This window comes from Condylura cristata, unplaced genomic scaffold, assembly GCF_000260355.1.
Source record: "Condylura cristata isolate star-nosed mole 26May11 unplaced genomic scaffold, ConCri1.0 scaffold00003, whole genome shotgun sequence".
Classification (NCBI taxonomy): Eukaryota; Metazoa; Chordata; class Mammalia; order Eulipotyphla; family Talpidae; genus Condylura; species Condylura cristata.
The window spans coordinates 15,996,278-16,022,947 of NW_004567104.1; the positions used below are offsets into that span (position 1 = coordinate 15,996,278).

The 26,670-nt window shown below is 35.4% G+C and overlaps 1 protein-coding gene across 3 annotated transcripts in view; it reads left to right on the plus strand.

The window, feature by feature from the left end:
- KCNMB2 (potassium channel subfamily M regulatory beta subunit 2) overlaps window positions 1-26,670 on the plus strand; it is a 243,736-nt gene that overhangs the window by 204,254 nt on the left and 12,812 nt on the right. For all 3 annotated transcript variants that reach the window (XM_004674980.2, XM_012729598.1, XM_012729615.1), the window contains exons 2-4: window positions 2,129-2,251; window positions 16,548-16,718; window positions 21,539-21,734. In XM_004674980.2, the coding sequence (XP_004675037.1) occupies window positions 2,196-2,251; window positions 16,548-16,718; window positions 21,539-21,734 (423 nt within the window). In that variant the 5' untranslated portion in view covers window positions 2,129-2,195. The remainder of the gene's footprint in view (window positions 1-2,128; window positions 2,252-16,547; window positions 16,719-21,538; window positions 21,735-26,670) is intronic.

Here is a 26,670-nt window from a genome sequence, read left to right on the forward strand (position 1 = left end):
CCTTAAGTATCTCAGGCCAAGTCATTTAAAGAACTAAAAAATTCAACTTCTAAATCTTTCTAAACCTATCTACAGCATCCATTCCAGTGTAGATTTCCATCCTTGCTATTTATCTGAGAGACTAAAGGTGAAAATATGACATCATATACCTATACTGCTTATCAAATCCCTACTTGCTCCCATGGCCTCTGTTCCTTGTATCTCTTATGGGAAGCCAAGGGTTATTAAAGATCTATTCCCTGAACATAATAAACAAGGACTTTGGACATGTTTGCATTCATTCTTCAGTCTTCTAAATCATAAAATTTTGGAGTTAAGATGGATTGTGAAGGTACATGCTTCAAACTCTCCATGTTACAGATTTAAAACAACTAAGTTATTTAAAAGTTGAGAGTCACATACACAAGTCCACACAACTAGTTAGTGAAAATTTTAGACCTGAATCCTTGTTGCTCTACATACTCTGAATCCTTTGGCTCACTATTTTCTGCCAACGAGCAGTATCAGCATCACTAGCAGAGTGATCAGGAACACAGAGTCTCAGGCCCTCCTCAACTCACTGAATAAGTTCTATTGCTACAAGTTCCACCAGTATATCATTTGTATATTATAATTTAAGGATCCTTGGAATAAACAAAATGTGTCATTCTCCAGAAAAGGAGAGAAAAACAGACATTGGTTTGAAGCATGATTCCACTTTTCTAAATGTGAGCAAATATCTCAAATTTATATCAATTTGATCTCATTTTTAATCTATAATAGCACTATCCACCTTGTAGGGTTTTCATGATATAAACATAATATAGATACATATGTATTCATTTCATGATATATGCAAAGTGCTTTACACAGTCATGACTACAGTATATACAGCGAATATTAATTCCAGCTTCTTGCTCACCATGAACATTTTGTTCAACCAAAAGGAAAGTAATGAGTGACTGTATATCCATGGAAAAGTCACTTTCCTTTCTTTGTTCAATTTGTTAAATGTCATTTTCACTTTGCTATGTGATTAAGATCTTTATAATATTTTATAGCTCTAACTCCCTAGAAAATTATTTTATTGTGTAGAAAATAAAGAATAGCTAACTATATTTCATATTGTAAAGCATAGTCCCTCAGCCAAGTCATAGCCAAAAGCACACAACTCTCTAAAATCTTAACTTCAAATCCCGTAAGACTGACTGCTAGGATCCAGGAGATCTGCTACCCCTGACAGATTGATTTTCCCAGATTCGGCCATTACAGGATGAGTCCATGATTTTAGCAATAGTAAACATACACTTATTTCATCACCAACCTGTCCACATCTGTCAGCATCAAGGAAAACAGTTTGAAGAGGCAAAGAGAAATAAGATTTCAATATCCAAATTTTTGGAAAATACTGTGCATGGTGGAGTATGAAGCCATACTTAAATTATATTTTGAGTAGAAGGGGTAAGGTTCAATCTGAAAGAAAACAGAGGACACAAAAGTAAAAATAGAAATTGAAAACACAAAGATTATGTTGATTGATAGAACTTAAAAGTTTCAAATAAAAACAAAAATTAACAAAAATCTTTGTTTAAAAACAAGATTGTCAGCCCTCTCTGGTGGTGCAGTGGGTTAAAGCACAGCAGTAAGAAGCTAACACCACTTCAGTGTGAGTTCGATCCCCGAGAGCAGTGTACTTCTTAGTCGAAATGTTCTGCTCCCACACTGTCACTGGTGAATCCTTTCACCACTCCTACACCTCTGGCCTGTACCCAACTCTGTATGATAAAAAAATAAATCTTTTTAAAAAAATTATATTTTGGAGTAACATCTTGGAGAGAATGTGATGCAAACATCCACAAGAAAATCATGTTTCCCAAAGATAATGACTCCCAACCCTAGATGAGGGTTAGACACAACTAAGAGGTTTAAAAGGAAGTTGACTGTACATTTCTGAGGCAAGAACCAGGCTTCCCTGTCTTTTAAAATATCCCCAGTTGATTTCAATGTACAGCTGGGGTTGAGAACCATCCTCCTGTGGCAGCAGCCTTCTTATTTCAGAGTCAGCCCACTGACCGCTATTGGTTACTGTTGATACTCAGTTCCCAGACCTTGAAGAACTGGACTTAACTCCTTTGTGTGCATCTTTCAGGTCTTTTTGCCACTCCTCCAGGACTTCCACCAAAAGGAAAGGAGCCCGTGGACCAACACCCTCTAAGATGTTTATATGGACCAGTGGCCGGACCTCTTCATCTTACAGACACGATGAGAAAAGGTAAATTACTGGGTCTCCGGGGCCTTTCATAAACAACTAGCTGCATAGCCCAAACAGGATGCGCAAAGAAAGTATTAAGGCAACTGAGCTTTGCAAATGTTAATGCAGGCTGGACTCTACATTGAGGAGATGGGGCTTCAGGCACTGTAGCCTTCCTCATCTTTGCATTCCCCATGCTCACTTCCAGTATGTAACTGTGAAGAATGCTCCCTACAAGAAGGCCCTTCAAATCAAATGTGCACTTACTTGCCCACTTGTCACATAACTAACTCCAACTCTGCCTTCAGGTATCCAATCAATTAGAACCTCCCCCACCCTCTCCACTAGCAAAGACTTGATATGTTACTCTCCGTTAACATTCTAGCACCTACTATTGTACCTAGCACATAGTGAATGTTCAATAAATACTGAAAAGACATGGTGAAAACTGCATATCAAGGCACTGGACAAATGGCAAGAAAGGAAACCAGAAACTGTGTGAGGATGAAAAGAGGATGAACTAGTACATAGAGCATCAAATTCCTTGGAAGAAAAGCCTGGAGTAGGGAGAGTTGGGATAATCAAGAAAAAATATAAAAGGTCAAAAACTGGGTTAATGAAAGACAAAACAACAATTACACATTTCACTCCTACCTTCCCACTTGCATTTAAGGAGTAAATGCATTCATAAAATTTTCCAGACATTTTTAAATATTTTGTTTCGCTCCATTAGCTACCTTTTTCTATTCCTCCATCTCATGGACTGTGAACTATTATTTGGACTTCATAAAGCTAAAACACAATTGCCTATATCAGCATATTGAACTTAATCTGGCTCATCTGCCTACAGAATCTAAAACATACCACAAATGAAAAATGGTATTAATCTCAAGAAAGACAAATGGTTATTTACTTCAAGGTAGTTTTGAAAGCCAGTACTTTTATTTTTGCCTTTAAAACTTATATTTCCCTACAGATAAAATCCTTTGAAAAATTCTGAAAAGAACTGCAATAATTATTATAGCAAAAAATTGGAAGCAGCTTTTGTGTTCACAATAGAAAAGCTGTTAAATAAATTATGAAGTATAATATATCACTTGACACTTAGAAATACTTTGACAGTATTAACTGAAAAAAATCTAGTTGAAAATTTTATGCAAACTAAGACTGCAGCCACAAAAAATATATACATAGGAAAAAGTTGGAAGGAAAAGGATGCTTTTACTTCTCTATTTTCCAAATGTGTTATCGTCATACTTAATGAAAATTGATATGGTGTTTAAGTAAATTGACAATCTAGAAGAAAACTAGTATTTAAACAAAGTCCCGGTGCTCATCATGATAAAAGATCAACTGAAAATTTACTTCTTTGTTCATCTCTAGGTATCTACATGCATGTAGAAATACCTACTGAAGTTATTTTTCATTTGCTTTCAGTGCAACTAAGTGGAATCATCAGCAAGATCTATTCTATGGACTAAAATTTCATGGAATATAAAAATTGCTTATCTGTTTATAATTTACTCATTTCCTTAAAGAAGAAACTACTACTAGTGATATGCAGAATGGAAGAGATTTTGTTCCCTATAGTGATATTGTGATTAGCAATGGCCAGCCCTTTTAAGATTTAAAAAATTCATCAGATGGTGAAATACGATGTTTTTTGTTTTACGACCAATTGAATTTCATCAAATAATTAAATCTACTAGATAGATAGATAGATAAACATTTAATTAGCAACTGCTGTGCTGTGCATATTTCATTTACAAATTGTTTAAATTTATAAATTTGGGGCCTCCCTGGTGACACAAGGTGTTGAAGGGCAACACTATGGAGCTGTCAACAGCCACCACAGCATGAGTTTGATGAGGAGAAGGGGTTATTGGGGGAAGGGGGATACCGGTGACCCATGGGGCACAGGGGCCCTCTCTGGTTGCCTGCTACTCCCCTCAGCAATGTATTTCACTAAATCTGCCTGTTATATTTCCCATTCTGTCTCTGGTGAATCCTCTCACCTCCTGCATTTCTGGCCTGTACACCAGTCCATGTATGCATGAGTAAATAAATCATTAAGAAAAAATTCATAATTTATAAACTGTTCCTTTCATTTACAAGATAGGTTTTTTATGCCCACTTCACAGAATGGGAAACAGGTTCAGGGATTTTAAGTAACTTCCAAGGGTCCAACAACCTGCCAGAATTTGAACCCAAGTCATACATACTTCTCTCTCTCCTGTACCTTATGGCTTACATGGGTTTTATCAAATATATGAGATAAGGATATAGGGGCAGCAGTGAAGAACAAATTCACAAGGGGAAAACTCTGTTAAACTACATTGAAAATTGTATATTAAAATTGATAATAAGATGCAAATATGATTTACTGGCATTGTTTGTATAGTTAAGAGAAAATAATTAGTTTCATATTCCACACCACTAAAATTCTATGAATCTCTTAAATTACTACTTTCACTGCCACATTTACAAGGTATAATTTCAGTAACTATGAAATTGATAATAATTAAAATTTCACAATAAGTAAATCACTTTCAACAAGCTTTAAAGCATGGATACGTCAAAGCTTAGAAAATCAGTCTGCCACAGCTTTGACCTACAGAGCTAAAGACAAATGGAAAAAGTTAGACAACAAATACAATAGTCTGCCACTAAGCTTCCTTAGCTTGATATTCGTTCCTTTGTGCCTTCTTCCTGACTTCATCTTCACAATCTAATTCACTCTTATAAAGTAAGACTCAGATTTTAAAATTGACTTTGAACAGCGTCTACTGCACTGCTTAAGATAGATTTGGTGGCAGTTATTCCTGTGATAATGAAGGTGATGATGGCTGATAATGAATCTAGATAATTAAAGTCCTCGAGTTAATTATTTGGAAATAAATTAACCAGGCTGTAAAATAGCACTTGCCCATTTTGTCCCACCCTCATTTTGATTTCATCCTGCAAACCTGGGCTGTGTATTCCCCTTCTCCAGCTGTGATCCACAGCAAATCTACAGGCTGAGTCGCAAAACCCTCTGCCCCATTCCATGCCATATCTTCCCATGACAAGAGCCAAAATTGTCAAAATAATGGTTTCTCTGAGTCCTCAAAAGAGAGGAACCTCAGGAAATTATCTCAAGGACAAGGCAGAGACACTGAATAGAAAAAAGGTCCACTGAAATTTCTGAAGCCGAAGGTTTTAGGTTCAAAAGAAGTTGTAGTCAACTTTACACTTCTACTGTTAATTTATCAAAGCCAGGCTTTTTTTTTTTTTAAATCAGCTGTTGCATGCAGAACACAGGTTTCTATCCTAAGCTCTATTCCACAAACCCAGCAATATGAAGGAACACCTTTTCCTCTCTGAGGAGTATTTTTGTTAGATCAGCTTACTTTAATCCCCAAATTGCACAAGGTGAAAGAAAATAACAGTAATAACTTATTTATAAATTAAAAAACAGAAAATATGTAATCTAAGTGTTGGAGGGAAAACACAAGCTTTATGGACTCTACCCCTACCCCAGACCAAAGAGCTTCAAGAACCAAGCACTACAAACCCCTTAATGTCATCACCACCAAAGGGAGAATTGCTGGGAAATAAGGGTGGGGCTAAGCATCCAGGCTTGGTACATAATCAGACTTGTGGGCCTTGGGGGGTCCTTGGCTTTTGGCATGCTGTTGAGGCCCCAACACAGCAGAACTCATAGGTTGCATTTGCCAATTTATCTCTCCATTTTTTTCCCTGAGTTATTCTTTTCTTTATTTCTCCTTGTAAATAAATCTTGTTTATTAACCTCTTATTAACCTTGTTGTGTGTGTCTACAGTTGAGTCTCATTCTAAGTCCCTTTAAGCACATGGGTAAGGACCCACAGTCAGGTCAACCCAATTCACTTTGGGGTTGCCCTGTAACGTAAGTACATTGTTGTTATTTATCAAATTTCCTTTGGATCATTTTACTAAATACTGAACTAAAAGGAATAATTACTGAAAATATTTAACATAAAATGATGCTATAATGAACATTTAAGTATACTTCATTAATCTTAAAAATAAAAGAATCAGAATTTTTAAAGTTCTTGAGATATTTCACTGAAGTATCCACCTTCCTTTTCCTTATCTCAACCCAGAGTTTGCTGAATATTATGTTGTTTTTCCCTTAATTTTATTTCTCCATAAATTTAGCAAATTGGAAATCTTAAACAATATAACATTCACTTCTGAATGTTTGGAGATTTTATATAAATGAAATCACACCATATGGCTTGTTCTACAATTTTTTTTACCAAGTATTTTGCCCCTATGATTTTACAATGCTGATGTGAGTAGTTCATTTTCTTTTCTATATTGTATCCCATACATGAATATACACTGGACCCCCTCCACACTTCGCTGCCTGCTGTCCACACTCCCCTTCTAGTAGCTACAGTTCTGCAACCAGATTTCCGGGTTCATTTTGGTTTCATTTTGTATGTTTCATCATTTAGTTTCTTTTTATTTCATATAGGAGAGAAATCATCCAGTAATACTTTTTAATCAGAATTGTATTTGCTGTCCTTAAATAGTCGCACTTTCTTATATATTTTAGAATCAGCTTGTCAAGTCAGATCCAAAAAAAATGTTTGGGAATTTTTATAAGAATGTTATGAAATCTATTTAACTTATAGTAAATTTATACTATTATTTAACCAAGTCTTTACTGAATGAATATGATTAACCTCTACATTGATTTGCCTTTCCTGGTATCTCTCAATAAAGTTTAATAAATTTCTCCAAAGAGAACTTACAATTAACTCATTAAATTTATTCCTAAGAACTTTTTTAATGTTTAAAGTAAAGTTTCTATTTATGCAGATGGAAAGGCAAATAAAATGTCAACTTTTGTATCAACTATGTGAAATTCTTTTATTATTTTCAATAATTTATCTATATAGTCTTTGTATTTTCTTCACTAGTAATTAATATGCTTTGGTTTCTTCTTTATTAGGATATATCCTATACATTTATTTTTTTCCTGTATTATACTAGATAGCAAACCATGAATTAAATAGGTGATAATGATCATCTTTGTTGTGTTCCTTAAACAGTAAGTGGATTCCTATAACATTAAGTATCAAGTTTTCTTAGCTATTTCCTCTAAATCATTTATCACATAAAGAATGTTCATGTACATTTATTTCTACTTTGATGAGTTTTGTAGTGAATGGATGTTAAATTTTATCAAATATGATCCTCTCTTGTGTTTTATTGCCATATGACTATAGTCTCTTAATATGTTTATTATCTTATTCCTGAGATAACCTTAACTTGATCATGTACTTTTTATACTTTCATATACTGCTACATTTAGTGAGCTAACTTGTTTTTACATTTATATTTATAAATGTACTATTGTTTTCCTTTTTCATATTACCTGATTTGGTTTCATCAAAATTTACTAACGTCATAAGTAGGTTGGGTTGTGTTCCACCTATTTTCTGGAATGACTTGTGTAAGTAGAAGTCACCTATAACCCACTAGAGTCTGGTATTTTCATTATAAGCATATTTTAAACTTATGAAGTTTAAAGTCAATGATCTTTTAATGAATTTGAATTATTTAGAATTTCTAGTTATTTCTGAATCAGTTTCAGTAGATCCTATCTTTGTAAGAATTTCCTGTATAATTTGGTAAGTCATACATTTCAAAAGTTTTCAAATGTTTTGTGCACAAAGTTGTTTTAATATCTTCTATTAGTTTTCTAATCTATGTTGTATCTGTACTTATGCTTTTATAATTCCTGATATTTACATGGGTCTTTTCTCTGTATTCTATATATTTACCTTATCACAATTTTGTTGTTTCATGAATCTTTTTCAAAAATTTGCCTTTGATTTCATCGATTGTTACATATAAAATATAACTTATTTCTGCTCATGTTTACTAGCTCCTTCTCTATCCTTTCCTTTAACATCCTCTATTAATCTTTTTATAACTTCCTAAATGGATGCCTAACATTTTCTTTTTCAGGCTTTCTTATCTTATAAAAGCATTAAAATTGTATTATCTTCTATATGCTTTGCTTTAGCTGCTTCTCTAGTTTTTCTTCTTATTCAGTTAAATTCACATCCTAATTTCCACTATCATTTATTCTATGATGCTGAGTTCTCTAAAGTTACATTTGATCTCCATATTAGATCATTCCAGTTATTTTCGTTATTCCTTTCTACCTCTGTTGCACTAAAATCAAATGATGTAGTTAATAGAAAGACAATAGTCCTCAAAAGCTTCAAGTTATAAGGAGACCCGAAATTATCTGAATTGTTCACATTATTTCCTAGGAACTTTTATCAATTTACTAAGCTAGTAAGTTAGGTAAAAATAAGTAAAAATTAGAATTAATATATAATGATACAAAATAAACATATAATGGTTGGGAAATGTGATCTATTAAAGACATGACCAAAAATAATAGTAAGTCCTGCTTTTGTTCCAATAATTTTGTTCTCATCTATAAAATAACGCTACAATATTTCTTGTGGATTTATAAACTGACATTAATATAATAACATTAGCTTCGTGGACAAACCCTTATATGTGCTGTCATTTATTCACACATTTCTCCCGATGGAATATATAGACTTTTAAAGAATGAAAACAAAATAATAATTTGATTAATCAAATTATGCATATATAAATTTTATGGCCCTCATATACCTTATGGGAAAAAATTCTGAAATCTGGAACTAGTCAAAGATGAAGATATTTACATGAAACAGCATACCTGAAAAACATAGAGGGCTTGGCTGCACAGAAAGCAGAACAATGGCTGTTTTAATCAATCCCACACCCAGCTCTGCCACTTAACATACAGCAAGCTGACTGTTTGGAGAGCAAAGTACAGCAAGTCAGCTCATTTCAGCATAGTTAGCACTGAGCAATCCATCACTACATACACCCACCCTCATAGTTTCTAACTGAAGGATGCTTCTCCTTGAAGCCTGGATACTAGATCTCTCAGTGTCTAGAAAGTTTGAATTTTTTCTAGAAGGAATACAAAATTTGTTGGTATGAAGAGATCAAAGGGCATTAGTAGGGAAAGAGAAACCAGGGAGTTGTTCTAGCCATGGTTCCCTGATTTATTATTTCAGTTGATCAGTTCGCCTCCCTATGCTGGATACTTTGCAACCTAAATATATTGCAACCGTATCTATTCCACATAAGTAACACATTAGGGAGTTCAATAAAGGCAATAAACTGATTTTACAAAGATAAATGTCATCTGGCTCTAACTTTTGAGCAGGTCAGTATTCTTTGGACCAGATATATATAGGTAGGTAGATAAATAGATGTTCAGTATGCTAAGTATTATTTATAAGTTCTTGATACATATCCACATAGTAATTTCAGACATACACATTTCTTCACTAATAATTTATATCTCCCCTAACTCTTCCCCATGTACTCCCAGCCTCTCTCACCTCTGACAACTCCATGACCTTTACAGAACCTTTTTTCCACCTTCCCTCATTGTCCATTACTTCTGAACACAAATGATGTCCAGATAAAAATCTTCACCTTCTCTACTACAGCTTTTTCCTTCATCCCTTTTTACCTAACAGTAAAATCCTGGGGGAATTTCTCTATCAGTCTCTTTGTTTTTATATATAAGTCTTTCTGAACAATCAACCACACTAACTTGAATAATTAATTTACAAATCTAATCAAATTACTTCCTTACTTTCATTCTTTTAATGCCTCCTATCTGCCCCAGCCCATGCAATCTGTCTCCCACTTAGTAGATGCTGGGATCCAGCTACTCTCAGCTGCTGCTATTCTCTCACATTCCACATGTATACTTTTCCCCTTCTCCATTTTTTGCTCATGGAGACTCAATTCAGACTGTTACAAGATACTACAATATCACTGCTGAAACCAAGTTAGGTCCTCCAGCTGACAGTTTTCTAAACCACCTTCCTGCTTGTACATCATCATCCTGGGTTAATGCATCTACTACCAATCCACAGGATGACCAGTTAAAAGGATGTCCAATATACTGATAGCCAATTTACCCAAAATCAATATGCCAAAAAATCCACTTGCTAGTCCATCAGTTTGAGTAGTTTATCAAATTTATGTACCAAAAACTTTGTATCACTGTAAATCTCCATACTTCCATGCACTAGAAGGATTGTCAGATTACATTATGCTGATTCTCCTCTTCAACTTTCCCCCAGAGGAAGGTCCCCATCCTAACTCAGATCCCTCCTGTTATAATAATGGAACCAAAGTAGAAACAAATTAAGTATGTTAAGGAAAAATGATAAGAATAAAATAAAATCTGTAAAAATGAAACCTTACAGAATCCTCAGAAAGCTGTTAAAAAATTCCTGTCCAAAAAAAAAAAATTCCTGTCCAAAATCAATTACAGTAAATTTATTAATAAAGGAAACAAATTGTGTTCAATTAATAAAGTGGCCAAATCTATCAAAGTACACACAATATGAGCTTTCCCACAAGAATCTCACTGATGTTAAGGTATGAGTAAAACAGGAAATGACGCTAAAAAGGACTTGAAAAATTATCAGTATAAAGTGAAAGATTCCCATAAGAAATGCTAAATCTTTGTTACATCTATTAGAAGAATATATTCTCACACAGTCAAGAAAAGTATATCTATGAATATATTCATAAGAATATATTTATAAGGAGATTAAGTCTCCCTGGGAAAATTAACTTTTAGAAAATATCAAACATGTCTTAAAATACAGCTAAAAGAATATATTCATAAGAATATTCTTTATGACTGTACTTTTAAAATATTCATAAGAAAAATGTATTCATATTCCCTTAATATTCTTAAAACAATACTCCTTAAAATAAGTCTGTTAAATCTGTAAATGTGATGATGTGGGTAAATTATTCATTTAACAAAGTGATCATTCAGTAAGTTAGTTCTTGCTGCCTTAGCCATTCTGTAATTGATTTTTTTTGACAAATTAACCCACAACATACGAACTTGTTCCTTTTTTGTGCTCCTTTCTAATTGGTCTTTTGGTAATGCAACAAGATGATTGGTATTGCACCCAGCTCCCCCAGGAAGCCATGTCTTTTTCACTTTGTACCCCCAGAACTTTGCACATGTTTCATCTTCTGAAAACTTTAAAATGGAGGCAGATAAATAAACAAGTAATTTATAAGTGACCTTTACCCTTCCTTAACCCAAATACTTTTCTGTCTGCAGGCTAAATGCCAAGGAATCTGAATGTAAGTGAGTGAAGGCCAAGGAGAAAACCCTTTCTTGTACATTTTACTCTTTATATCAATGTTTGTATATAAATAGTTCATAAATAATTTATTTACAATCTGTAAGACTAATATCGAGCTTTAGAAACTAAGTATGGGGTTTGAGATAAAATTGTATTTATTGACATTGGGGTAAAACTAAAGCTTTATTGGACAATTTATGCAAGATACTTTATTATACTTGAATTTGCCTTGTAGATTTATTAATAATTTGCACTCTCCAAAAGGATTGGGTAGAATATTCCCTGTATGTATAGTAAAGACTATATGCATCCACTATTTGTTATTGTTAACATGCAGAAGTGTTTGGTATCCAGTGTTCATGGTTCACCAAGATTGCCCCAACAAAACTTAAACACACCACCTTGCCAGGATGTGCCATACTTAAAATTATTTTAAACATGTAAATCATTTATTTCCTGCTCTATACCTGCTGTTGGGCCTCCCCATATTCAAACGAGGTCTATAGTCACACCTCAGATTTATTCTAACTCTTGAAATCAGTAAACTATTCCTTATGCCCCTGCTCCTTTTTATGTGAATTCATATAGAAGAGACACAACAACTTAGAGATGAAATATCAGCTTTGATAATATTTGCACAAGTATCTCCAAAGTGTTTCCCAGAATGAAAGATGATTGTAAAACTGGAGTTCAAAATATACAATCATTTTCCTGCCCCCTAGCACTAAAGACAACGTGGCACAAGAGGGACCACCTAATTTAACCAATTACTCTCAGGCTGTGGACACTCTTTACAGGAAGGGACTTACTACCTGCAGATCGAAAGATCAAGGTACACGAAGCCAAAACAAAGTCAAGTACAAAGGATGAGAAGAAAAAAAAAAAAGTGTTACATGTGTATCTTTAAACTCACCTAGGTCTGATTCTGACTCAGAATCTGATCCATCTCTGGGAGTGGGGGAGGGAGTGTGGTGGAATATATATATATATCTCATCATCAAAGTAAAAATGAACAACAACTAACAACTATAAGCCAGAGACATTCTACATGGGGGCGGGGGAGAGTGTAACAGGATCAAAACTGGGGTGGGAAGAGCACACAGGACTATGATGATAGGACATAGGTGAACTGGTGAATTTGTGGTAGAAGTCCATGGGGATTACAACCAAGATGAAAAACAATGTACAAAATGAAGAATGATATATATGAAATAAAAAATAATAATAATCTGATTCATCTCACTAATCAGATTAGTCACTCCTCCACCTGAACTCAGGACACTATGCTCGTGGAAGGAGAATCTATAAATGCAATTTCTCAGCCAGGGCAACAAAAATTCACGTCTTTGAGACCCTGCAGAATAGAGAAATAAAGATCTCTGCCTTAACTCTGCCATTTTTCTAGTCATATAAGCCAAGTATTTGCTCACAAAATTAAACTACACCTTTTTTTCTCACTACCTCACCATTCCCTATACTCTATGAATCACCGAGTTCTGAAGTTTTATATCTTAACATATTTCTCCATATACTCTTTCCTATTATCTATCTCATCAGATCTAACCTTCTTCCTTTGCCAACACTATAGTAGCAATCTCCTAATTCCTTCTTTTTAAAGTCTTGTTCCATATCAAACCTAATCTCTGCATTTGCAGCCAGAGTGATCATTCTGAAATTCAATTCTAATTGTCACCCGCTGACAGCTTCCTATTAGTAGAGGATAAAGGCCAACTTCCTTAAAATGATTCCCATGTTCCCTCAGGACCCTGCCCCCTTCCCCCTGCTCCATACTCATTCCATGCAGTCACCATGCAGTTGCAAGTCGCCATTCCTTTCTTCATGTGATTAACTCCTTGTCCCATTTGGTTAACTCTAGTTCAACTTTGAAAATTCTGTTTAAAAGTATTCTTCCAGGAAACCTTCCCTAACCTCAACCATTCTTGCACCCTGTCCTACACTCATGACTCCAAGGGATTATCCCTCTTGGTAATCACTCTATGCATAGCTCCATCATTGAATCTTTACATTAGATGTGTATCTTCCTACTGGACAGGGGACTATATCCTAATAACTATACAGTTACCAACATTCAAGAGAAGTTGTAAATCCAAACTCTGCTCTTTTAAACCACTGATTCATTCATTAACATCAATTAATTCAATAGTCATTTTTTGGTGAATTTTGAGGGATAGAACCTACCCTATTACCCACTTTTATTTTGTTGAGTTAATATCCTACTTTCCCAGATGCCTTTGGCTTATGTGGAAACCAATCACTTTCCCCCTTCTAGCCATATTCCAGACCATATGAAAAACATTTGCTAACCATTTCCAAATTGTGATTTGTTTATAAATTACACATTTGAATCATTTTTATAGGCTTCTTTTTCCTGGTAACATAATTGATTACTACTTCTCTTTTATGGGGATAGATAGACATAAGTGATGCTTTTTGATTGCTTGATACTCTGGAACTTGAGACTACTGCTCTTTCCTTGCTAACTTCCATGGGAAGGACATGCAAATCTCAGTGGCAGCCTTCAGAATGAAATATAAATAATATCAAAGTAATATAAATCTACTATTTTACAAAAAGTCTCTGAAGTCACCTAACACCCAACTTGTATTTTCTTTGCTTCACAAGACTTCCTGCCCAATAACTTTAGCTGCTAGTGGACAATGCTGTATTTGTTTGTTTGTTTAAAAGGCTTTGATGTAAATCTGACATTTTCCAAAGATAATCTCAGAAAAAATATAGGGAACCTTAGAAAGTGTGTGGTGACCAGCCAATGACATCAAAAGTAGTGCACAACAACAGCTAGTCCAGGAGCATTGAGCTTGGGAGTTGGAAATAATGAAAGATCTGGGTTCTCATGGTTTCTAGCAATGAGAATAATGAAAATCTAGAAATGAGTGAGGGTGAGTGGGAGGCAGGAAGGACACCGGCATGAAAAGATAACGAATTATCAATCTAGTTACTATTATCCCACTATAAGGCTAAGCTTAGAGGAAATAGAAGAGTAAGATGTCTAATTTTCTCATGAAGAGAACTTTAATATAGTAAGCCAATTGGTTAATTTTATACTCCAGTAAATAGTTTAATTCTCTACCATAAAATCTTTTGGAAGCATATTAAAGACAGACATGCTTTCCCACATCAATAGGAAATCACAGTATTTAGTATCCAATTCCGAATGAGCCAGTCAACCAGAACGAATGTCAGTCATAAACACAAGAAAGGCCGTCTCGAAACACAAAGTGATTTAGAAATCCTTGATGTACACAAAACTGTACAAAAACAAGGATCTTTTCTCTCCCCTGAAAATTTCCACACTAGAAATGACTGATTTCTTTTCTAAGCAATAAGATTAGTGATGAAAATTTTAAAGGATCATTGGGAGTTATGCTTGTGTACATTGACTATGGGCATAAAATTTAAAAAATGCCATTAAAGTTTCATTCTCCATTTTTCAGCCTTCTGTTTATCCTCTTCTCAGTTCCCACTCCCAAAAGGTGACAATTCCCCTTCTACAGCCCGCAACCCAAAGCTCCCTTCTCACAATAGATATTGAAGGAGATCCCTACCTGCTCCTTGGTTGCCTGCCTGCCGTTTTGTCTTTCTATGCTTCTGAAGGATCTCTCCAAGTATACAATACTCCCTGCTTCTTTACTGTCTTTCCCCTCAGAACTTGCTTCAGTTCCAATCCTCCTGTCACAAGCTTTACATGTTATACATTTCTTTGCCATTATGTCCTTTAGCTATTCTTTGAAAACTATAACACTTTTTGGGTGTGCTCATGTCATAGAGCTGTGGCTTCCCACCCCATTTTTCAATGGGAAACTTTAGTAAATATTTAACTAATGTTTGTGATTCTCTTTGATTATTTGCTTATTTCATCTCAATTTAGCATTATAAAGCCATTTATAGGAAACTTTTCCACTTTGTAGGAAATTGGGAATAATAAAGCCTGTAGAATTGTACTGATCTTATAGCAACTAAGTAGTGATCGAGTTCTGATCTTAGGAGCTTGGGGACAGCTTAGCCCAATCTCATGTACTTTCTTACCCATTATTGTTGGGATGATATAAAAGCAAAGATTTTAATAACTATCCAAAGTTGTGGCACCTTGATTAGACTAACATTTTTTTCTAAACTCACTCACATTTACATACTCAAGAAAAAAAAAAAGTCGGACACATTGCTTATATATCTCAAGCCAACAGAGTTCTAAGCAACATTTAGCTTGAGTAAAATGTAAACCAAAATAAGTTCTATTACTACTACAGGGAAAAGAAGGAATTATGTGGATAGATATCTGATGTATGTGTCATTTATTTTAATTACTGTTTCATTAGGTATTCAGAGAGTATGAAAACATCAAAAGACTTATGGAGGTTAAATAGCAAAGATAACAAATCCAAAGCATTATTTTAAGGGTTGAGGGAATTTCTTTCTTCCATTAGAAAAAAAAAGGGGGGAGTTGACTCCCTGGTGATGCAAGTGCTTAGAGTGCAGCATTACAAAGCTATCTGCAATACTCTGGTTTCTCTTCAGATTGTATAAATTTTTCACCTTTTACAAAGCTATCTGCAGCCACTGCAGCAAAGTTCAATTCCAGGGCAGGGAGGTGACCCACATAGCACAGCATACCTCTCCTGTTTTGCCTGCTGCTCCCTCAGCAATATTTCATTCATTCTGCCTGTTCTGTTTCCCACTCTGTGTCTGGTCAATCCTCTCACCCATTACTCCTGTACCTCTAGCCTGTTCCACAGTTTTTTCATGAATAAGTAAATATTTTTAAAAAGAAAGAAGGGGAAGGTATTTGCAGTTGGACATTGTTCCCTTGTAAATAAGGGGGACTTGTTTCTCCTCGGTTTGGAGTGCATGTGAGTGCTCAGATGCACTTGTGAGGGCGTGGGGGGCAGTGGTCACTTTCATCAGTTGCATTCAGACAAGTAGAGGGCTCCTCTGAGCCACCCTGCCTTAGCAAGGCTTAGACAGAAATCTATCCACCCTCTAGGGGCATGATGACTAACTGTGAACTTCATGTAAGACTGTATTATTTTCAACCTCAGAAATATTTACCAAAAAATCAGGGACCACGACCTCCTGGACAAAAGGAAAACTGTCACGGCACTGAAAGCAGGAGAGGACCGTGCCATTCTCCTGGGACTGGCCATGATGGTGTGCTCCATCATGATGTACTTCCTGCTGGGAATCACGCTCCTGCGCTCATACATGCAGAGGTAACACCACTGGGTGGTCGGGACTGTTATTTGTCCTTCCTCCTCCACCTTGCAACTTATCATGCCTGAGGTACTCTTCCTCACCCTCTTCCCTAATAAGAACTTTAAGTAGCCTGGCACATATTTTTCAATGATGCTATCTAACAGTAAGAGTAACTTTATGTATAAACTGCCTACTATATGCAGGGTCTTCCCATACATTTCTTATTTAATTTTCATCACCTTTGTGTAAGGTAAATATGCATATACTCACAGTAGAAATGGCAAATCTGGTATTTGAGAGATATAATTTGCTCAGTCACACAACTCTCACAGAGAGCAAAGCCAAGATTTATATCTATACCCCATCAACTCCAGTCTCTATTTTGTTTCTTTAGACTTCAGTTCATTTTCTATGCTCATTCCTTTCTCACTCCACCTACTCTTCCATCACCACACGTGTCAGTCATTTTTAACTGCACATTTTTTTCCTTCAATTTTATTAATTCATCAGTAATTTATAGAACCATAAAACCTGGGGAAGACAACATTACACTGCAGAAGTGCACATGCTTCACTCACCCTCACCAAACCCCAATGCTGATTCCCTATCCTCACCTTCCCCCTCCCCTCCATTCCCTCCAGTAAGCAGTATACTTTTCACAATCTAAGAATTACTGCTGTTGTGTTTTGCAGGTTTCTTTTCTTTGGTTATAGTCCACTAATGTATACTCTGACCAATCTCACTTAGCATCATCACCTCAAAGTTCATCCATTTTGCTCCAGAAGGCACTATTTCATCTTGTGAAAATAGCTGAGTAGTGTCCTATTGAATGTATCTTGCACAATTTCTGTATCCAGTCATCTGTTCGTTGGCATTTAGTTAGGTACAATGTCTTGGCTATTGTGAATAATGCTATAATGAACACAGGAGTCCATAAATCTTTTCATACAAATGTTTTCATAATCATTGAATAAATGTCTAACAGTGATATTGCTGGATCACATGGGATTCCCGCTTTGTTTCTTTAAGGGATCTACAGATCACTTTCATAAAGGCTGCACCAAATTAAACTGCCAATAGTAGATGACTGTTCTTCCACATCCTAACTGTGCCCATTCTCTTTGATTTAAGTCATTCTTATAGGTGGTTTTAATTACATTTCCTTACCAGTAAGGGATGTCGAGCATTTTACATTGTCTGTAGGCTAGCTGAAGTGGTTATTTAGGTCTTTTGTCCATTTTTATTATTTTTATCATTGTTAACTTGCATGAGTTTTTACAGATATTGGAAATGAATGCTTTGTCTGATATGAAAATATCTTCTCATCTTAGGTTACCATTTTTTTATTTTTTGGTGATTTCTTTTGAGATATGAAACCTCCTTAGTTTGATATAATCCCATCTTTAATTTTGCTTTTGTTTCAAAAAAGAAAAAAATGCCCAAGACCTATCACCTTCACTGGTCAGACTTAATTGGTATGGACTGGGGCACAGTGACCAGTAGCTTTTACTATTCCCCAAATGATTCTGTCATGCTATCCAGGCTGAGAAACACTGCTGAGCATCAACTTTATTAAAAAAATAAATAACAGGTTTTGGGGCTCTCATTGGTGGCACAATGGGTTAAAGTTCAGCACTGCAAAGCTAGCAGCAGCTGCTTTACCATGAGTACCTCAAGTTCAATCCCCAGCAAGGGAGATGACCCACATGGCATGGCAGACCTCTCCAGTCTCGCCCGTTGCTCCCTTCAGCAGTGTATTAGTCGAGCTGCCTGTTCTGCTTACACTCTGTCTCTGGTGAGTCCTTTCACCCTGCCTATACCCCAGTTCTGTACACATAAATAAATGTCTTTAAAAAAAATAACAGATTTTAAACACTTTTATTTTAATGTTTGCCCTCGGTTTATTAAATAGATAGGGAGGCTATTAAATACTGAGATAGCAAATATATTCTTCTCTGAATAAACCATGTGATAAATCCCCACAGCATTTCTAACCAACTGTTAGCCATAATTTTGACACTGGGAGCACAGGAGAATCTCAGACCTCCTGTAACTAGTGGGGGAAGTCTCGTAGTGACTCAGCTTAAAGAAATGAGGCCCTGTCAAATGAAAAATTGAGGTTTCAATCCAAAAGAGAATTGAACCATTTTGTGACATTCACTTCTCCACCTAAATTAATGCTTTCATTTTAGAAGCAAAATCTCACTGAACTACAGTAATTTGCTAAAATTAAAGTACCATCTTTCTCATTTGTGGCTGTTCCACTCTGTTTCTTGAAGCTTTCAGCTGTGCTCCTTTTCAATGAGCGCTGATGTCTCTGCCCCAGTGTTCACTGATTCCAAAATGGCTTTCATATACTCACATCTGCTTAGAGCCATCTAACATTTATTCTTTCCTTCTTCTATAAGCAAAATCTGACCATCTTTGTCTCATGTAAATATAATTTGCCACATCAGGACAGACAAGCTAGTATCCTGGCTGTAGCTTGAAATTGTTCTTGAAAAGGGGGCTCTGTCAATGCATGTCCAGCAAAGGAAGGGAAACTAATCAGCAAAGAAAACATATTGGCTTCAGATCACCATGGTAACCAGCTTATACCCAGAAGCAAATCACAGACAGATGGTGTCACAAATGTTGCCCTGATCATAAAATTCTAAGTATTCTAACATGTAAAGCTCATCAATGGGCAGCTAGAGTCTTGTGTGTGCCTTTTGTAATCTTCCTAAATGATAGATCCCACTGAAACATTAGTCTGCACAGAAGAGTCTATTCTTTTCCCTTCTTTTCCTTTATAGGAAATATTTATTAGGCCCCTTCTCAAGAACTTACATCATCACATTTAATCCTCACAAAAACATATTTATGTGACTACCTCCAGATATAACTTGACCTAAGTCACAAAACTCAAAAATGTAAAGCTAGGATTTGAATACAGAAAACCTGATTTCATTGTCTGCTTTCAAACACTAGTATGTCTAGCGATATAGAAATACCAGTACATGGGTGACCAGAACAAGAATAAATAAAATGAGCAAGTGTGAATCCCATTGTGAAATTTCTTAATTTAATTATGCCTCTGCCTGCTCTTATATTTCCAGACTTGCCTTAAAATATACAACAAATTCAGATTCAAACAAAACCTTATAATGATCCAACCAAATTTTTTTTAATTTAAATTGCATTATAATCTTGCATTATAACATTACAGTTTCAGGTATGTCCTTTGTGTTCATGGGGTCAAAATTCAACATCATGGAGTGATTCTGGGCCTTAGAAAAATACAAGATGAAATGGATCCCTTCACTCACTAGTTGCATTTATTTGCACATTACTTAATTTTTGTGACCCCTCACCTCATTCACTTTTAAAAAGAATTAATACTCAACTTACAAAGTTTCTGGGAGTATTATAGAAGATAATGCATGTACCAATTAGAGTGAAGAGAGATGCAACAAATGATTGCCATTAGTATAACCAAATAGTATCATTTCTCCCTTATTAGAAAGACCTTGGAGAAATACCAATATGTCACTGTCCTTTCATCTGTCAAACCGATCTCTATCCCCTCCATGCCTTAGCCATCTTCCCTTCCCTTCTCCCTTACACCTTCTTTGCATAAAAACTGGTCACACTGCCTGGTAAGAGCCTGGTAGGAAACTGCTTACAGTTGGAAATACAGGGTGAGTATCTATATTTATGACTATCAGTGAATTTGTTTGCTTCACTTTTTTTATTGTGGTAACATTAGGATTCTCTCCATTAGGTATCACCACCATAGGGTACCTGCCATCAAATCACCTAGAGTCCATTTGCTTCCTCTTTATTCCTCTTTATTCCCTTCCCCCCTTTGCATGCTCTGTTCTATAGTCAGTTTTCAAGGCTTAGCTTTTAAGATTGTCTTTGGTTCTTGGTTTGGTTTCTCTATATTCCACTACTTAATAGTGACACCTTCTAGTATTTGTTTCTCCTTTCTCCTTCACTTAGCATTATCTCTTCCAACACTATCCATGTTGCTAGAGGAGATGAGTTGGGTTTTTTTGTTTGTTTGTTTGTTTGCTTATGGTTGCTTGATTTTGCTCTGAATAGTATCCCATTGGATATAAATACCACATCCTCATAATCCATTCATCTGTTTTGGGACATTTAAGCTGTTCCCATATCCTGGAAGTTGTAAACACACTTCAGTGAACATGGGAGAGCATGGTTCCTTTCAAATTAGCACTTTTGTGTTCTTTGGATAAATACCAAGGAGTAGAATTTCTGGGTCATATGGCAGATCCATTTGAAGTCTTTTGAGAAATAGCCATACTGTTTTCCATAGAGGATTGACCAGTGTGCATTCTCACCAACAGTGTAGGTGGGTTCTTTTATCTCTACATCCTCACCAGTATCTATTGTTTCTGATCTTTTGATATGGGCTATTCTCACAGGTGTGATATGGTATCTCCTGTTAATTTAGATTTGCATTTCTCTGGAACTAAGTGATGATAAACATTTTTTCATGTGCCTGTTTGCCATCTATATATCTTCGTTGAAGAAGTGCCTATATAGTTCTTCTGTTAGTGAGTTTAATAAGGGGAAAATGTATCTTAAATCAAGCATTAGAGAATATTACACACATCCAAAGGAAGTCAATGAAAAATCTCAGGTAACAGGCAAAGTCTACATACATTTGTATTTTAGTTTTACTGAACCTCTTATTCAAAGGCATAAACTTTACAAGATAAAATGTACTGTAGACAATTTTAAAAGGTTCTTCAAACTAAGGAGTTGATCTCTGATTATGTCTTCCTGGACATTAGCATCAGACTTGTGTTTACTTTCCCTTTTTCTGTAGTGTTTGGACCGAGGAGTCTCAATGCACCTTGCTGAATGCAACCATCACAGAAACATTTAATTGTTCCTTTAGCTGTGGTCCAGACTGCTGGAAACTCTCTCAATATCCCTGCCTCCAGGTGTACGTTAACCTGACTTCTTCTGGAGAAAAATTCCTTCTTTACCACACTGAAGAGACAATGAAAATCAATCCAAAGGTAAGAGCTTGGCACCTGGTCACTGCATTTTAGTCACTATCACAGGGCTCCCATGGGAAGCTTATGACTCTCTGAAGTTCCTTTGTGCCAGTATTGCAAAAGAAAATGTCACTAAGAAGTAGGCCCTGACCATACATTCACAGGACTCACTATTGACTCTTGCTTGGAAAACGTTTATTTTCTGTGCTTATTGTGGACAAACCATTGGTGCATTTTATGTTAGGGCAGATTTAGCCTTTACTTCTATCCCAAAGGGTAAATATGAAATCCTTATTTATACACAAGTGGACCAAGTGTTTCAAAGCAGGTGTGCAGCTTTGTCAGAGGTATACAAGCCAAATAACCAGGTATTTGGCATACCACTGAGAATTATGCAGCAACTATTTTGATTTCTCATGGGAATTTTATTCTATACTCTTGAGATATAACTTATCTCTATGAAGCTCAGCTTTTTCCTCTAAAAGGGAAATTTCGAGAAGGGCATTACAAGAATTAGGGTAGAATGCATAAAGTCCTAAGCAGAGCATTGTGCCTGGCACAGGAAAGACCTTCAATCCCTTGTCAAGGGACATTTAGGTGTGTCTTTCTTCATATACATTATGTCTATAGAAACTGAATTTTCTAGGACTGACATATTCAGGTCTGCATGGTGGATGTTCAGCAAATGTGTATTTTTCTTAAAGCTACACCTAAAATTTGCATTTTTAAGGACTGGGGTAACCAGTCAAGCCTCATCAGAATCAATCTGCCATTATCAATTTTAAGTTAAATATGTTGGGCTTGGGACTTTTAGTAGCAATTTAAGTGATCACAATACTTTCATGTGTCAACACAACCTGGTGAGAACCTCCAATAAGACAACTGACCCTCATCACCACAGCACAACACCATGAAAGTTAATCCTTTTTGAAAAATGTTTCATTAAAATTATCAGCATTTAAGTGGCATAGATCACATGTACTAAAAAAATGTAATTTGAAGTATAATCCTAGGAATTACAATTTGTCTTAGACATATTGAAGCAAAGTAAGGAAACACGCATCTTGGTTACAGTAACTTAAAAATATTCCTGCAAATATTTTTGAAGGCTCAACTTAATGACTATTTCAGAGAATGTCATTTAAAATGTCTACTCCGATTTCCTTGTATTTGTAGACCACAAATAATACCAGTTCTAACATTGCTCTGAAAAATATAAAACTTAGCTCTCCTATAAAGTATTTGTTTTTTGTTTTTTAATCTATACCGTCAAGTCAGATTTTTTAAATCAATGCTGCCATGGTCAATGTCTATAAAACTCTCAAGTCTCAATGGGATTGGAAATTTGAATCAGCACCAAAAATGGAGCCATGTTTCCGTTTCCTCATTCTGGTATTTTATCACCACAGCCCTGGGGATGCAATACTGAGGCTATAAACAGGGAAGGAACTTACCATAGACAGTCACAATAAAAAATTTAGCACCAATATCTTGTCTGCTATCAATATGGTACTAGGCCACTGTTTTGTTATTTGCCCCATTACCTTTTTTTAACTGTGAATTTTAACACACATGCAAGAAGTGAAAGTGTACAGCTTAAGCATTTATTACAGAGATCTGCCAGTAGCCAATGGTGAAAAAGAAATATTTCCTGCATCTCAAAAGCATTCTTCATGCCCCTTTTGCAATAATTATAGATTCTGCCTCCTGCTGAGGAGCAAACTATCTTATTACAATAATTACTTTCTCAATTTTCTTCATTATTTCATCACTAGGTATAAATCCTTAAAACACTTCATTTTTTCTTCCCGGTTTTTAAAAATTATATAAATGGGCTCATTCAGAATATCTTCCAACTACTTTGCTAGAAGCATTTCATTTCTTTCTACTGTTGATGGGCATTTTTAAGGTACAGGTTGGGGCAAATACAAATAATGCTACCATAAATAGTGTTGGCATTCTTGGTTTATGTTTGTTGGTTTATAAGCAGGCACATTTTGCCAGGTATAAACCTGGGAATGGAATATCTAGATCATAGGGCATATACATCCTAACACTTAATAGGTAATATCACATGGTTTTCTGAAGGACCTGTACCAATTTATTTACCTACCAACCCTGTAAGTATTAAAGTTTTAAAGCTATTTCTTCCTCATATTCTCTTCTATATGCCATAATACTATGCAAATGGTATCTTATATATAGTTATCATAAGAAGAAAAGTATTTGAGATTAACAATAAGTATTATAAAGTAGCCATTTATTTGCAACTCCAAACTCAACATCAGGCCCATTCTGAAAAATTCTGGTTCTCTTAAATCCATAGGAATGTGAGTGAGTGTATGTGTATATAAATTTTCTATCGACAGAATTTTTCATCCCTGACAGTATTGATATTTTGGATTAAACATTTCTTTGTTGTTTGTGAGGGTAAGGTGAAGCCATATCTTATACATTATGAGAAATTTAGCATCCTATATATCTCTGCCACTAGATGTGTAGTACCCTCCTCCTTCCAGTTATGACAATTAAAAGTGTCTCCAGACAGTGGTAGAATCTCTGCTATCAATGTTATTAAGCTTTGAGCTTGGGTGTTGTGTGATCTCAGAGTTCTAAGTAAATCTCTCAAGCATTGAGTTGTTCCACATAGACTTTGAGGGGAAAGGAAGAAAATACTCAAATCTAAATGAGAAATGAAAGACTTAACAGTTATTGTCTACTGTCTACTATGTACTATGTGCCCAACACTATGCTAACAACTTTATAAAATTTGCCTCATTTATTCCTGACTGAAGCCCTACTTCTAAAATAGTAACAGCCAGTTTTTATCAAGAGCTTGCAGTGTACAGTACACCACTGTAAATTACTTAATATTTTATACAAATTCATTTAATTATAACAGCAACTCCATGTATTCACACTATTACCTACAATTACAATAATGAAACAGAGCTTAGAAAATTAAATAATTTTCCTAATGCCATATATTTACTAATTACATCTGAATAAAGATTGAAGTCTCTACCCCATTATTTTACCTCTCAGAGAAAAAAAATATTAGAGGATCCTCTTAAGAAGTAAAAACTTCTAAAGAAAATCTAAATTCTATAAAATATGTATCCTCTGGTGTCATAGTTTAGTGAATGAGTGAGAATCAGTGCCATTCCATCATCTTCCAAAAGGTGCTTCAGATCAAGTAAAAGACCATAAGCAAGGTGTAGTATACGTTTGATCCAGAAGGAAAGACAGGTTTGTATATCCAGCAGCAGTTAATACAGAATGGAATTAGATAGATGTACACCTTGAAGGAGAAGACAACATGCCCAGAATTTAATATATAACACTCTCATAATTAGCCTTAAGTTTAGGGATTTTTGTTAAACAACTGATAAAATCACTTATGGACCAGGGATTCAGAAATCCCTGTGATTGACAAAAGTTTAGTCACTACTCAATAAAATTGAATTGTGGGACAACCAATGGTACATTTGTATAGAAATAAAAGGAAGAATGATCCCCCAAAGAGTTTAGACTGAGCATCAGTAAGAGCATGCAGAAGAATTAGATTCTAATTCTATTCAATTTCTGAGAAAGAGGACCATGGCTATGGTCAGAGAAGATATCAAACTCACTGCCCAACTAATTTGAATCATGGAACCCAGGGCCACCATGGTTTTCACTCTTCTAGTTATTGACTAATCTGAAGGCTCTAAATGTGTCTATTACATCAGCTGTTTTCCTAAGTCTTTGAAGCTGTTTCTGTGCTCCAAATCAAACACAATTTCCAAAATAAACATGGGAAACACTGGGAAGGATAACCTCTTTCTGGAGTCACCTGTGTCCTGGCACTGAAGGATAACATTATGTGCTGCAGAGTGTGAATACTATTCTCCTTTCCTACCAAATATTTTAAACTGCCCCACTTGCCAAAATTAAGCAGACACTAGAAGAGCAAACTAAGCATATCTAAACTAAATTTTGTGGGATTTGTATTTTTTAATCAATGGTAAATAGCAGGAAGATCCAAAAAGGAAAAGGTAACACCCTAATATATCATCAAACTTCATAACCATTTCTACCCACATCATCACAAATATTCACAAAACTCCAAAGTTTTATACACACACACACACATACACACACATACACGTCGACTAAAATAACCCAAGGCTACCAGCTGGCGATCATTATTTTCTTTGAACATAGGAATTGTGTCTTTTTCTCTAGCACAGAAAATAAAGCCTGGTACAAACATGCTTAATAAACATATTCACAATAATAATTGTTTGAGTACAATAGACATGGTTGCATCTGACTTTGGGACAAAGAATATTTACATTTCATATGATCAATGTTTCTATTTTTTGCTTTAATGTCATAATCATTTTGAAGCAGGATGCCTGGCTATTAAAAAGTTCTGAAAGCATATTTGGGACAATACCCTCCCCATCCACCATAAAGGGTATAGTTTTTACTAAAAGCTTCATTATGGTCCCATCCTTTGTTCTGTGTTCTAATCCTATTTTCCCTAATGATCTACCTTATACATTATGTATAATGTATACATAATTATGACACCTATGTCTAGCAAATTAGAGATAATAAATACTGACTGGATTTCATTAAACTTCTAACTCCTTACTAAAATAAGGATACTTCCCTTTTATAAAAGAACAAATGAGAAATAAACCCTTCCACTGAAGTGATGCTAAGAAGTGATAGCTCCCTTCGCCTTTATAAAGGAGACTGACTAATGAGATTATTCATCAAATACCTTCTCCCATTGCCACCACACCTCCTATGTATTTTATTTTGGGGGTGAATATCTGTCACTTTTTATTTTTTTTTTAAAGTTTATTTTTACATCATTTTTCACATTTTTTTTTATCTCAATTGTAATCCCCACGGGTTTCCCATCACCAAATCACCCCTGTGCCACCACCATAGTCCCGTGCAT